This window comes from Staurois parvus, unplaced genomic scaffold (assembly GCF_062004578.1).
Source record: "Staurois parvus isolate SC_StPar_1 unplaced genomic scaffold, SC_StPar_1.0 ptg000537l, whole genome shotgun sequence".
Lineage (NCBI taxonomy): Eukaryota > Metazoa > Chordata > Amphibia > Anura > Ranidae > Staurois > Staurois parvus.
In genome coordinates, this window is record NW_028318333.1 from 385,862 (window position 1) to 399,232 (window position 13,371).

Consider the following 13,371-nt stretch of genomic DNA (forward strand, 5'->3'; position numbering starts at 1 on the left):
GGACACACAACACCTACAACATGCAGCAGCACTGCTTCACAGGATTTGTATGTGGTTCTCATCTCATTGAGTACGGTTTTAACTTTTCTTTTAATAAAGGTATTCAGCAGTGCACACTATATTTTCCTGTCCATTTTTGTTGAGCCTGGATACGAATATTAATCGAAGTCATTGAAGTGTAGTGATCTATTTGAACTGGCTTGGCTGATTTTTGAGTTAATTTGCTGAAGACACCTGTGTGGGAAGGTCCAGGATTAATATTTTGTCATTCCATCCACCACTGCCCAACTGGGAATTTATGTTCTGAATGTGCGCTTATGTGACCTTATTATGATGAGGGTCATACTTCAAGGTGATAGAATGCCCAAAAGGGAATAAAGGTGATGGCCTTTTCTGCGGACACATATTCCTTCACAGAATGTTTACAGATTGGATTGGATTCATGGACTGCAATGGTTGCTTCAGCATTGTTATGCTCTGAGCTTTATGTTTTGTAATTCACATTTATATTTGGTGGTACACACTATTATTGCGCTTGATTTTTTGTTATTCGTTTGGAGGGTTTGTCACATATTTTTTCAGTTGCAATGTTATTTTTGTATACAGTATTACATGTTAAGCTGCTATACATGGATCGAAATTTGGCCAGTTCAGTAGGGACAGGCTGATTGTACACAAGTCGTTCAATCGATTAACTTGTGTTGAGCTATTTAGCAAACTCATATTTTTTAGGGAAAAATACACCATAATGAATTTTAGTGCAAAAGCACAGTATTATACCCAATTTTTTTGTAAAATATAAAGTATTGGTATGTATTTACTTGACACAATCCAAACATATCCATCCTTAAAATTGCACACGCTTGTGAAATCACAAAAAACTACATTACCCAAAATTCAGCCATAGGTGACACTTTAAAAGCCTTTACAGGTTATCATTTACTTTTCATGTTCGTAACAATACCTCATACGTGTGGTGCAATTGTGTTTACATACACGTTTGCCCTAGGTTGTACGTTTCATATGAGGAGTGTACAGGGGTGCTTTAAAATCATTTTTAAATTAATATATATATATATATATATATACACACACACACACACACACACACACACACACACACACAGTGAGGAACAGAAGTATGTGAACACCCTGCGATTTTGCAAGTTGTCCAACTTAGAAATTATGGAGGGGTCTGAAATTCACATTGTAGGTGCATTCCCACTCTGAGAGACAGAATTTTTATTAAAAAAAATTCAGGAAATCACATTGTATGATTTTTAAAGAATTTATTTGTCTTGCACTGCTGAACATAAGTATTTGAACACCTAAGAAACAGCAAGAATTCTGTCTCTCAAAGACCTGTTGCTGTGCCTTTAAAATGTCCACCTCTACTCCACTCATTAATCTAACTTAGTAGCACCTGTCTGAGCTCTTTAAAGACACCTGTCCACCCCACAGTCAGTCAGACGCCAACTACTACCATGGGCAAGACCAGAGAGCTGTCAAAAGACACCAGAGACAAAATTGTGGACCTCCACAAGGCTGGAAAGGGCTACGGGGCAATTGCCAAGCAGCTTGGTGAAAATAGATCAACTGTTGGAGCAATTGTTAGAAAATGGAAGAGGCTAAAGATGACTGTCAGTCTCCCTCGGACTGGGGCTCCATGCAAGATCTCACCTCGTGGGGTATCACTGATGATAAGAAAGGTGAGGAATTAGCCCAGAACTACAAGGGAGTTCTGGGACCACAGTTTCAAAGGTCACTGTCGGTAGAACACTACGCCGTCATGGTTTCAAATCATGCATTGCACAGAAGGTTCCCCTGCTCAAGTCATCACATGTCCAGGCCCGTCTGAAGTTTGCCAATGACCATCTGGATGATCCAGAGGAGGCATGGGAGAAAGTCATGTGGTCAGATGAGACCAAAGTAGAACTTTTTGGCCTAAATTTCACTCGTCGTGTTTGGAGGAAAAAGAAGGATGAGTTGCATCCCAAGAACACCATCCCTACTGTGAAGAATGGGGGTGGTAACATCATGCTTTGGGGGAACTTTTCTGAGAAGGGGGCAGGATGACTGCACTGTATTAAGGAGAGGATTAATGGGGCCATTTATTGTGAGATTTTGAGCAACAGCCTCCTTCCCTCAGTCAGAGCATTGAAGATGGGTCATGGCTGGGTCTTCCAACATGACGACGACCCGAAGTACACAGCCAGGATAACCAAGGAGTGGCTCCGTAAAGAAGCATATCAAGGTTCTGGAGTGGCCTAGTCTCCAGACCTAAATCCAATAGAACATCTTTGGAGGGAGCTGAAACTCTGTGTTGCTCAGCGACAGCCCCGAAACCTGACAGATCTAGAGGAGATCTGTGTGGAGGAGTGAGACAAAATCCCTGTTGCAGTGTGTGCAAACCTGGTCAAGAACTAGAGGAAACGTTTGACCTCTGTAATTGCAAAACAAAGGCTTCTGTACCAAATATTAACACTGATTTTCTCAGGTGTTCAAATACTTATGTTCAGCAGTGCAAGACAAATAAATTCTTTAAAAATCATACAATGAAATTTTTTGAGAGAGAGAGAGAGAGAGAGAGAGAGAGAGAGAGAGAGAGAGAGAGAGAGAGAGAGAGAGAGAGAGAGAGAGAGAGAGAGAGAGAGAGAGAGAGAGAGAGAGAGAGAGAGAGAGAGAGAGAGTGTGTGTGTGTGTGTGTTCCAATCACCTCCATGACCACAGATGTATAAAATCAGGCAACTAGGCATGCAGACTGCTTCTACAAACATTTGTGAAAGAATGAGCAGCTCTCAGGAGCTCAGTGAATTCAAGCGTGGTTCCGTGATAGGTTGCCCCCTGTGCAATAAGTCCATCTGTGAAATTTCCTTGCTACTAAATATTCCAACAGGGAACAACAACCCAGCCACAAAGTGGTAGGCAACGTAAAATGACAGAGTGGGGTCAGCGCATGCTGACGCGCACAGTGCGCAGAAGTTGCCAACTGTCTGCAGAGTCAATAGCTAAAGACCTCCAAACTTCATGTGGCCTTCAGATTAGCACAACAACAGTGTGTAAAGAGCTTCATGGAATGGGTTTCCATGACTGAGAAACTGCATCCAAGCTTTACACCATCAAGTGCAATGCAAAGGGTCGGATACAGTGGTGTAAAGCATGCCGCCACTGGACTCTAGAGCAGTGGAGACATGTTCTCTGGAGTGACAAATCACACTTCTCTGTCTGGCAATCCGATGGATGTGCCTGGGTTTGGCAGTTGCTGGGAGAACAGTACTTGCCTAATTGCACTGTACCAAGTGTAAAGTTTGGTGGAGGGGGGATTATGGTGTGGGGTTGTTTTTCAGGGGTTGTGCTTGACCCCTTAGTTCCAGTGAAGGGAAATCTGAAGGCATCAGCATACCAAGACATTTTGGACAATTTCATGCTCCCAACTTTGTGGCAACAATCTGGGGATGACCCCTTCCTGTTCCAACATGAGTGCGCACCAGTGCACAAAGCAAGGTCCATAAAGAAATGGATGAGCGAGTTTGGGGTGGAGGAACTTGACTGGCCTGTCCTGACTATAACCCGATAGAACACCTTTGGCATGAATTAGAGCAGAGAATTCCAGAAGCACAAATGCGCTTCTGGAAGAATAGTCAAACATTCCCATAGACACACTCCTAACCCTTGTGGACAGCCTTCCTAGAAGAGTCGAACCTGTTATAGTGGCAAAAGGGTGAGCCAACTCAATATTGAATCCTACGGACTAAGACTGGGATGCCATTAAAGTTCATGTAAAGACAGGCATCCCAATACTTTTGGCAATATAGTGTGTGTGTGTGTATATTTTGTTAAACTCATTTTTACATTTTTTTTGCTACTTTGTTGCTATCAAAAGGGGGGGTTTCTCCTCCTTTCTCCGTGAAAGCTGTTTCCCATGGTCAGAGCACCCAGAAGAAGGAACAGGAGAGCTCGGGAACCACTATGGATGCCACCTGTGAAGAGTGTGGTGGTGGTGGGGAGAGGGGGGTGCCCCGGATTTCTTGTTGCATTTTGAGAGCCCCATAAAAGTGACTGGGCTGCTCTGGAGCTGTCCGGATCACTTTTTATCAGAAAGCCCTTCATCGGCTCTTAAAGCTGGTACCAAGCTCACAGCTGCAGCTATTAGCTTGACTTAACCCTTTCTCTACCATGCTGTTTTGAGGCCTACTTTGTTAGACAAGTGGTCAAAGAGAGCCTTTAGTTGTGTGTCAAATTTTCTATCTATGGAATAGAGTTCAGCAAAGACTTTTAGTTGAGTGAAAACTCTCCCAAGACTGACCCAATCGTCATTAACGACATACTAGCACAAAAACAAAGGCAATACAGAGTGGGGTAGGGTTATAGGGAAAAAGCCCTAGAGGAGCATGTCCTCTAAAGCTCTGCCGGTGTCCAATCACCTGAAGGTACACACCTAAAACCTATGCTGTATAAGTAAGATTAAGATATAGGATTTTAGCCATATATTCTTTTCTTGGAGTCCACCGAGATATGCAAAGTCTTTAAAACATTTGGGTTTTACAGCCACATACAGAATGATTGGATAATGGCAAGAAGAAAAAAAACTAGACCATCCTAGACTATTACCCCTTCTGCTATTAGCAAGCCTCAGGTTTGGAGAAAAGCCTTACAGACAGCATGATGATAAACACACAGAAGAGTGGGACTCCTTAATGGATTCTACGTAAAAGATTTTAGCGTGCATAAAAAATAATTTTTTTCCCATTCATTGAGGGGATCTTAAACCTTTAAGTCATCTAAGCATTGGGCAAAATATCGAACAACCACTAACAGGCCCAATATATAAAGGAATTGGGGAAGGGACATCTGAGGAGTGGGCAACATTTCAAACAGTCCAAAACCGGCCGAAATGTAAACAGGACCTTGGGACTTCCTGCAACTCAAAGAGCTACCTGAAAAGTGGAACTAAAGCCTCCTTATCCTCTACAGCCACACTAAGCTGCCATCTTAGCCTCTATTTGACTGTAATTACCATGGTGCTGCACAAGTGATCAGTTGCGGCACAAGCCATTTGATGGCTTGACAGTTATTCACTGTATGTCTTGAGTGTTACTGTTTTAAGAAAAAGTTAAACCAGTTGGTTTAGTTTCAGTGAAGCTGGCAACAGAGGCAGAAACATCTACCTGGTAGAATGTAAAGTGGAACTAAACCTACTATTTTGAAAGTTTCCCAAAATAGTTACTTTAAATCTATCCCTGGAATAGCAATTGGTACAGTTGGTAGTGTGCTTATATTCACTCTCAATCAAACCCTCAAATGCCTGGTGTCATAGCTAGGACAGGAGTACTTGGTTCCACTGTAAGTGAACATGTTACGGAGACCAGATGGCAAACATACAAATCTGGAAAACATATGCCTGATGCCAAAATGCCCAAAGGCACTCACAGATCTAGTGGAGTAAGCCTTAAGATGAAAGTGGGAACCTGACCCTTGAGACCATAAGCTTGACTGATGAGCTTTCTAATCAACCTAGAGATGACGGAACAAAGAGCTGAGGTGCCATTCTAGGGTCCATTCAGAATGACAAAAAAGGGAATCGCAGAAATATAAAACACACACAAACCCAAACCAAGACATTGGAGGTAAATGTCTTTCTTTTTGAGGAACCAGAGCTGCACAAAAAGGGGCAGATAACAATATCCAGGTTTAAGTGAAATCCAAATATACAAAACACAATAAGGCCACCAAACCAGTGGTAGTAGAGTGTAGAAAGATAGTTTATTGGATGATCAGTAATTAAAAAAAAAAAAAAAGTGTTTGGGGCTCGCGCACACACACTACCTCCTTCCTCAGGACTTGAGTCAGATTCGACTTTAGCGATGCCCAAACTCAAAGACATTTAAAAATATTTATAGATCTCCTATGAAGACCCCAGCCACTGACAAGGTTCCCAGGACTCCCCCCTCCTAGCCTTACAGGATGGTGTCAGTAGTAAGAAGAAAGACTTCCCCCAACTCCAGAGCAAGACTCTGAGCTACCAAGCCAGGGACAGTATAGTACCCGGTGTCTGCCTGTACAGAGAGAGAGTAAAATTTGTCCCATGATGAAAGAACATTGCATTGCCAAAGAATTAGACAAATAAAACTGCCTTAAAGGTTACCATCAGCCTCAAGACACTCACACAGAGGCTTGACAGCTTCTGAACTGAAGAATTCAAATCTGAGCCTAGAGAGTCTGAAGCTTCTTCTGGAAAAGGAACACTGGCCTGGGATGAATCAAGGAACAGACCCCGACATTCCAAGCTATATGTTGATTTCAGCAATGATTTCTGAAGGTTCATGATCCACCCAAACCTCAAAAAGAGCCCTCACTGACTGTTCCCTCAACAGGAGGTTGTCCAAGTATCCCACAATGGGGTTGTCATATGAATGCAACAAGGGTCTAGCACCTTGGTAAACAAAATGGTCTGAATGCACCGTCTATGGGTTTTGAAACAGTAAGCAGGATGGAGTAGAAATCCTGAAACCAGTCTGTAGCAAAGATTGGGCAAATGATATCCTGACTCAGAAGGCCTTAGAGGGCCCAGCAGAGATCCGATAGTTTGTGCAGAAACACAGGAAGATTGGGAGTGTGAAAACAAGGAGGGGCAAGAAACAAAACTTGACTTTACAGCCCTGGAACACCACCTCTTGCATCCACGCATCTGCAATACAAGCTGTCAAAATGTCTGCAAAGTTCAGACATCCCCCACTCTAGAAAGTGGAAGTTCAACTTCATGCAGAGGAAGGCTTTTCTGAAGGATTTGGCAGACTTGAAATGCAATATTTTGGGGCTTGTGGAAGCCAAGCCTGGAAGGCTAAAATCAAGGGAGTGGAGAAACAAAAGGATGGATTTTGAAGGTCAGAGAAGGAGAGGACTTTGCAGTATGTTCCTTAAACTTCTTCCACTGGGGAAGATTGGTGCTTCTGCCATTTGTGGCAACCTTAATGATTTAATCAAGAGGTGGTCCAAAGAGGCATTGTCCCTTGGAATCCACAAAAATCAAAAGGTTTCTTTCAAGAGTTCTGCAGTCCAACACTTTGCCCTGTGCATATACACCAATAGGAGGAACAGTCAGGAACCTTAAGGGAGGGTTTTCAGTAAACATTCATAGCACAAAAAATGCTATAGCTATCTGCTTCATATGTTCAACAATCAAGATATCCACCTTGGTGGTTATTAGATCTTTGGCCAGTCTGAAGTTGTTTGACAGAAAAGAAAGCATAGCCAAAATTGGTCCCAGGATGGGACCTGCCAGGAAGAAAAGAACTCAGGATCTCTAACTGCTTATTGGTTGGGTCTTTAAAGGAAAAAATTGCATCCTCCACGGTATGATAGTTGCTTTGTTAAGGTGGGACAAGGCTGGATCCAAAGTTTTCTGCTCTATCAAAGCTAACAGGTGCTTTGATAGAGCAGAAAACTTGTCAGAATGCTTCCAAATTCAATAGAAAAACAGTTGGAAAACTGGGTGCCAAAGGAAAGTCTTTGCTGCCTAAGGAGACCTAAATGACCCAAGGCTGAGAACAGCATTGGTAGAAGCAACAGGCTGATCCTCTAGTTTAAGAGTGGGTATGCACTGCATCAACAACTAATGGTACCTTAACTTGGTAAAAGCAGTACGCTATGAATCCTCAGGGGGTAAAGCTAATCAGACAAGGATTTAAGTGACTTAAGAGTCAAAGACAGCATCAGCAGGTAATGGCTCAGAAGCTGCTGGAAAGGGAATGTGGGTGCTCTTGTGGAGTCTGCCACAAATGGGTAATTTGGGTTGTCAAGTGCTGCGTGACCATTTTAAAAACCTCAATCGAAAAGAGCAGAAGATCCAGTCACTCCATAGATGGAAAAGACTAACAGCAGAAGACAGCGTGACTGCAGACTGAAGACTCTGGCACCACCATTAGGTGTGCTGCAAGCAACTATGGAGCTGTTAATTGAATGTGTGCTGAGGCCACAAGGTACAGTGGGACGGTCTCCCAGTGTCTAGAACACAACAACATGTTGCATCCACAGTGCAGACAGGCAACATACTAACTCAAGGTAAGAGGCAAGACCGCAAGAAACACAGGCAGCTGATATCAGGTGAGGGTCTGCTGCCAAAAAGTGACCATATACTGAAGGCAGGCCGCAGGCAAAGATTGAAGATCAAAATTCCAAATGGCTACTTGCAAGCAACAGCAGCAGCAGGGAGGTGATGATATATAGCGCAAAACACTCTGCCCAGTGGGTGACATCAGCAGCATGGCTTTAACCTCTGCTTTGGCAAAACTAGCAGGAAAACCGTGAATAAGAGTAGAAATTAGGGAGATCCCAATGCTTGTTCCAACCAGCCTACTCATTAAGTGAGCAATCAGAGACAGGGCAAGAGGTGCAATGTCAGATCTCAGGCTGGAAAGCACCCTATATGAAACTCAGTGCCAAAGGTCACTTCCAGGCTAGCCCCACAATGCACAATCCAGTGGGGTCCAAAAGCTAAGCAGAGAACAACCATGCCAGATTACTGCAATCAGAGTGGAAATGTCCAGCAGCAGTGCAGACTTGACTAAAGAAAAATTTAGCAATTGTTAGCACAGGTTAGTCATGGCAGGTTTGTGTCCTGTGAACTCAGATTTCTGTTGCCTACTTGGCACAAATGAAAAAAATGTGATCAGTGCTCCTGCTAGAACCTGTAAAAGCTGTCACTTTGTTAAAACTACTCTAAAAGCCCCTGCTATGTGTTTCAAACATGACTTTCCTTTCTCAAGCCTTGCAGGACGACAGCTTTGTCTGGAATGCACAGCAGGTGCCTTGTTGCTTTTAGAGTTGCATAAATAAAGTACTGACATTTATATTTTCTGGCATTTTCTTACTTCACTATGTACTTTGACTGAGCCAGACACTTTAGCTGGAGTGTCCGGTAGTTAGAGGTCACCTAAAGTCTAAAAATATGTTGCCTGTCCACCAACTGACCCACACTACACACTTAGAATATGGTAGTCAAAACTGCGTGGTCAGGCTGTTGGCAGTCCAACAATCGTCAGACTTTCGGGTAACTTTGATGCTCTAATAGTTGTATTCTGACAGGTTTCTTTATATTTGCCTACTGAGGGTGAGGGAAACCTGTTGAATGCGGTGCCAAGTTAAACATTTGAGGGAGTTAATGCACTGAATATACTGAGCACCCTATTTAAACACAGCAAAAGTCAAAAGGAAATTGTGCTAATTTCTTGAGGTGAATTGAGTATGTAGCAAGGTAAAGGAGGATTAAAACCCACATCTATAGCATGGTCTGATGCACCTTTTATACACAGGGTTGAGAAGATCCATGTTTGCCTACTGGAAGGAGACTGGGTATCCTTAAACAACAGAGGTAATTCTAACAAAATGTTGCTGTTCTCCTCGAAAAACCTTTATATGTATATGCCAGATAGGTTAGGACACATCCAATCTCTCTTGATGCCATTAACAATTATGTAAGGCTAATATACATATAGTGTAAACACAATCATTTTAATTGAGTCCCTACTAACAACAAAAAATACTGGAGACTTCTAGAATGGCTGGAGACCAATCATCTGTAACTATATTGCTCCTTTAGGTGGCATAAATCCCCCTTAATCAGCTATCTGTTGGTTCTGGCCAAGGATGGAAAAGGCCAACAAACATGATGGTTGGGATGCACTCCCATTTACTAACACAACAAACTAACCCATTCATGCCTTACACAGGAAGAAATCACCCAACAACCATCTCTGTAGTGGAACAGGCAGTCAACTGCTGCAGAAATAGTACTTATTTGCTTTCAATGTAATTTCAACTTAAAACCTCTAAAGCCCCGTACACACGATGAGAATACCGGACGAACGATCGCCCGTTTATTTTTTTTTTTTGCCTGCTAGTCTCACATCAAAAGTGAAAATGTTACTAAAGCTACGAAAATTCTCCTAAAAAGAAAAGAATTTCGAAAGTGATGTCATGTATTGTATTGTATTTGTATTGTATCGTATTTTCAGATGACTACTGTACTGATTACATGAAAATTGTACGATCTGGTATCGTACAAGAAAAATTTTTGCGCTTGTCCCTTCGGATATTGTCCTAATCGGCTCTCAAAGGCTGTGTACGAACGATCCCAGGCAAACACATTTTGTCATCTTTCTATAGCATTAGAATGCAACAAATATACAGAATGGTAGCTCTGCAACTTTGATATTGTTTAAAAACAAAGTAAAAGGAGGTTGGCAGCATTTTGTTCATCAATACCCCCACCTGTTGACATTCACATTTCAGCCTATACAGTTACAAGGTGGAACAAATTAAAGAAAAACAAAAAAAACATACCTGTCTTTATAGTTTATTACAGTATCAACTATAGCATTCATCTGTTTGGTCAGCTTTGGTGGATTTGGTGACAACTTTTCAGCAGGAGGCCGTCCCCTTCTCTTTTTCTCTTTCTTTTCACCATCTTCTTTCACAACATCTTTATCCACATTTCTTCGCCTCTTGCGCTTTTTCAGCCGGACTTCCTCTTCCATTTCCTCCAAATTCCCGTCCTCGATTGCCTAAGGGATGGGACATATTTTTTTCATTAAAAACAGGTACCTTCTGTATTGCTAAATATATGCAATTTGGCAACAACCACTAAAAGTGCCATCTACAAAAACATTTATGAATACACACATAAAAGGACTGCAAATAAAACACAAGGACTATATTAGAACAGTACAATGATCTCCATCTAATTTTCTTTTGTTTAGCTAGTGCACACATTTGTCACAATTTTCCATCAAAACACCAACAGGTACTACACAATGTGGAGTCAACGTCTGGCTTCTTTTATCTCAAGAGGCCCGTTTACAACATGCTAAAATGGATGTGTTCAGGTTCCCCTTAATAAAAAATAGTACTTCTTTTACTCTCTGGGTAGCAGTGCATTTTGCAAAATAATGAGTTTTGATGCATTTTTATGGGTTTGCAACAGCTGTTAACAAGCCTTGGTCAATGGATTTTAACTCTATCCACCCTCAAATCCAAAAATGCACTGGAAGCATGAATCAATGCAGGTCAACGCAGAAGGGAAAACGCATGACAATTCATTTGCCTAACACTACAAAAAAGCACCTCTACGCACATGTATAGCTTTAAATGGGCCCTAAAAGCCTTCAGCAGTCCTGAGATTTCTCTGTTTCTGTTTAGTTTAAAGTCTCACCCTTCATGCCATGAAAACAGGAATTCTCACTTTTACTTTGGAATACTGTAAGCTTCCCACAATATAAAATTGCTAATAAAAATCTGCAGGGAGAGTGGGACCCTCCATGTTGCATTGGTATGCAACAGGTGTGTAGACCTGTACATCCCATGGTATAACTCTACAGTATATGCTAGAACAAAAATACCAGCTTTTCAGTTTCCTTACAATGGAGGAGTGATTGATTGCTATGGTTAGTCCACTTTACCTATGTCTCTTTATTTACCAAAATGTGCTAAAAACTTACTAGTGCTGCCTAGGCTAACCCATCACATCCAAAGCGAAAAAAAAAAAAGTAACCCGTGATACCGAACATGCAAAAACATGTCCAAAGAGAGGGGTATTCTAGAAGTTCCAACAATGTTCCCAGTTACACCTTTGTTCATAGCCATTCACCTTTTTATATGTGACATTAGTAAACTAAAGCCTGTTGGGTTCCTACCCAATCGTTATTCTTTTGCATTTTCCTGCTTGATATGTGAACTTACATTTCCAAACCCTCAATGTGTGCACAAACAAAATGGCTGCCACAAGGCAACCATTTATAATAAGTGAAATGATTCATTGTTACATTTGTGTAAACCAATGACAAAAAAGTAGGCAAGCAATTGGAAGAGTAATACTGCATAGTTTGTAACCCAAATAACATCTCAGCATAGGATAAAACAGAATCCATGGTATCTAAGAATTATAGTTCAAATCGCTACTTTAAAACATAGGCAAATACAAATCAGCAAAAAAATAAACATTTTTTCTGTAAAGAAAAATGTTAAAAAATATGATGGAAAAAAAGCATATACAATCACACTGGCTGCCATTTTTTCCTTTTCCAGCTATTTCAGCTGTCAAAAATTCAAACATGCAAAAATAAAGGAGGGAAGGAAGCACAAGAACATCTGTTGTAACATTATGTAGATAAACACTAGTTATGCGTTTAAATATTGTTGTCTGCATACAAATGTTTACCAGCCTTTGACAGCAGCTGAAATGAAGTCTAATCAAATGGCAATTACCTTCACTTTTCCACAGCACCAAACATAACCAATATTTACAATCAGAGGAGTAGAACAATCAGCAAGGATAAAAGCACTTCATAACCAAGATATTTTCCTAAATTCCTTTGCAAGAAGAGGAAAGCACAAATCCCAGACATGAAATGTCAAAACACAAAAAGAAGAGGAAATCCTTTAACCTGGCATGTGAGCATGCCAAAGGGACTGGCAGATCGGTTTTCTATGTATCGTTTTGCAAAGTCTAAACCCACCAAACAAACATGAGAAGAAAATCCTGAGGGACAGCTCCAGACTAGGCCTTAATAATCAGAAGTCAATTTCCATCATGCTTGTAGCGTTCAGACACAATCACCAGAAAGGATGAACAAAATCTGCTGATTTACACACACGCACAAAAATAAATAAATAAAAAGGGAAAGTGAATCAGATAGAAAAATACATTGTCATTAATATTTATGTGGCTAAGACAGCATTACCCATCATACTGCAGCTAGCAAACAATTACAGTTCTGAATGTCTAGCGTGCCCTGTCTGACAGCTTTAAATTCCAGTCTAAAACGCAGCACACAAGGCAGTCAACAGTTAAGGGTATTGCTTTCCTTGAGCACTCAGATGAACAGAGAAACACGAAGAACACCAGCTTTTGATGTGCTACACACCTACACATGCCTGTTATATAAGTTCTACCGAATCTTCGAGACGACAAGGAAAAAAAAAGGATATTTACCTTACCACTATCAGCAGGCCGGCTATCGGAAATCACTGTTAGTGGGGACAAAATTAACAAGCCAGCAAAGCAGCGAGCTGCTAGTCTCTTCATCAGCTGATCAGGGAAAAAAAAAAAAAAAAAAAAAAAAAAAAAAAAAAAAAAAGGGAGCCGAGGAAAGGCTATGTTTTCATATACAAGTAATTTTATTTTTTACAGAAAATGTAATACTGGGGAGATCGTGATACTCAAATCTGCTGTTTCATTCTGCCTAGCAGAAGGCCTGAAGCCTTCTTCCTATAGTCCTGCTTTATTATTGACAACTGCTTATCATATTTACCCTCATTATTCCAGCCACAAGAATGAGATAGTCATCAAGGGCAATCATTCATCCAAGTCACTAA

General features: G+C 41.2%; 1 protein-coding gene across 2 annotated transcripts in view; it reads right to left on the reverse strand.

Annotated features, from left to right (window-relative positions):
- The window catches only part of LOC149451490 (SWI/SNF-related matrix-associated actin-dependent regulator of chromatin subfamily A member 2-like), a 191,083-nt gene that overhangs the window by 27,818 nt on the left and 149,894 nt on the right, over window positions 1-13,371 (reverse strand). Inside the window, exons 1-2 of one of the 2 annotated variants that reach the window (XM_089690613.1) lie at window positions 12,989-13,100; window positions 10,342-10,562 (exon numbers count right to left, since the gene is read on the reverse strand). In XM_089690613.1, coding sequence (XP_089546739.1) covers window positions 10,342-10,562; window positions 12,989-13,081 — 314 coding nt within the window. In that variant the 5' untranslated portion in view covers window positions 13,082-13,100. Of the gene's footprint in view, window positions 1-10,341; window positions 10,563-12,988; window positions 13,101-13,371 lie in introns of those variants that run through there. The other variant, XM_089690612.1, reaches the window with a different exon arrangement.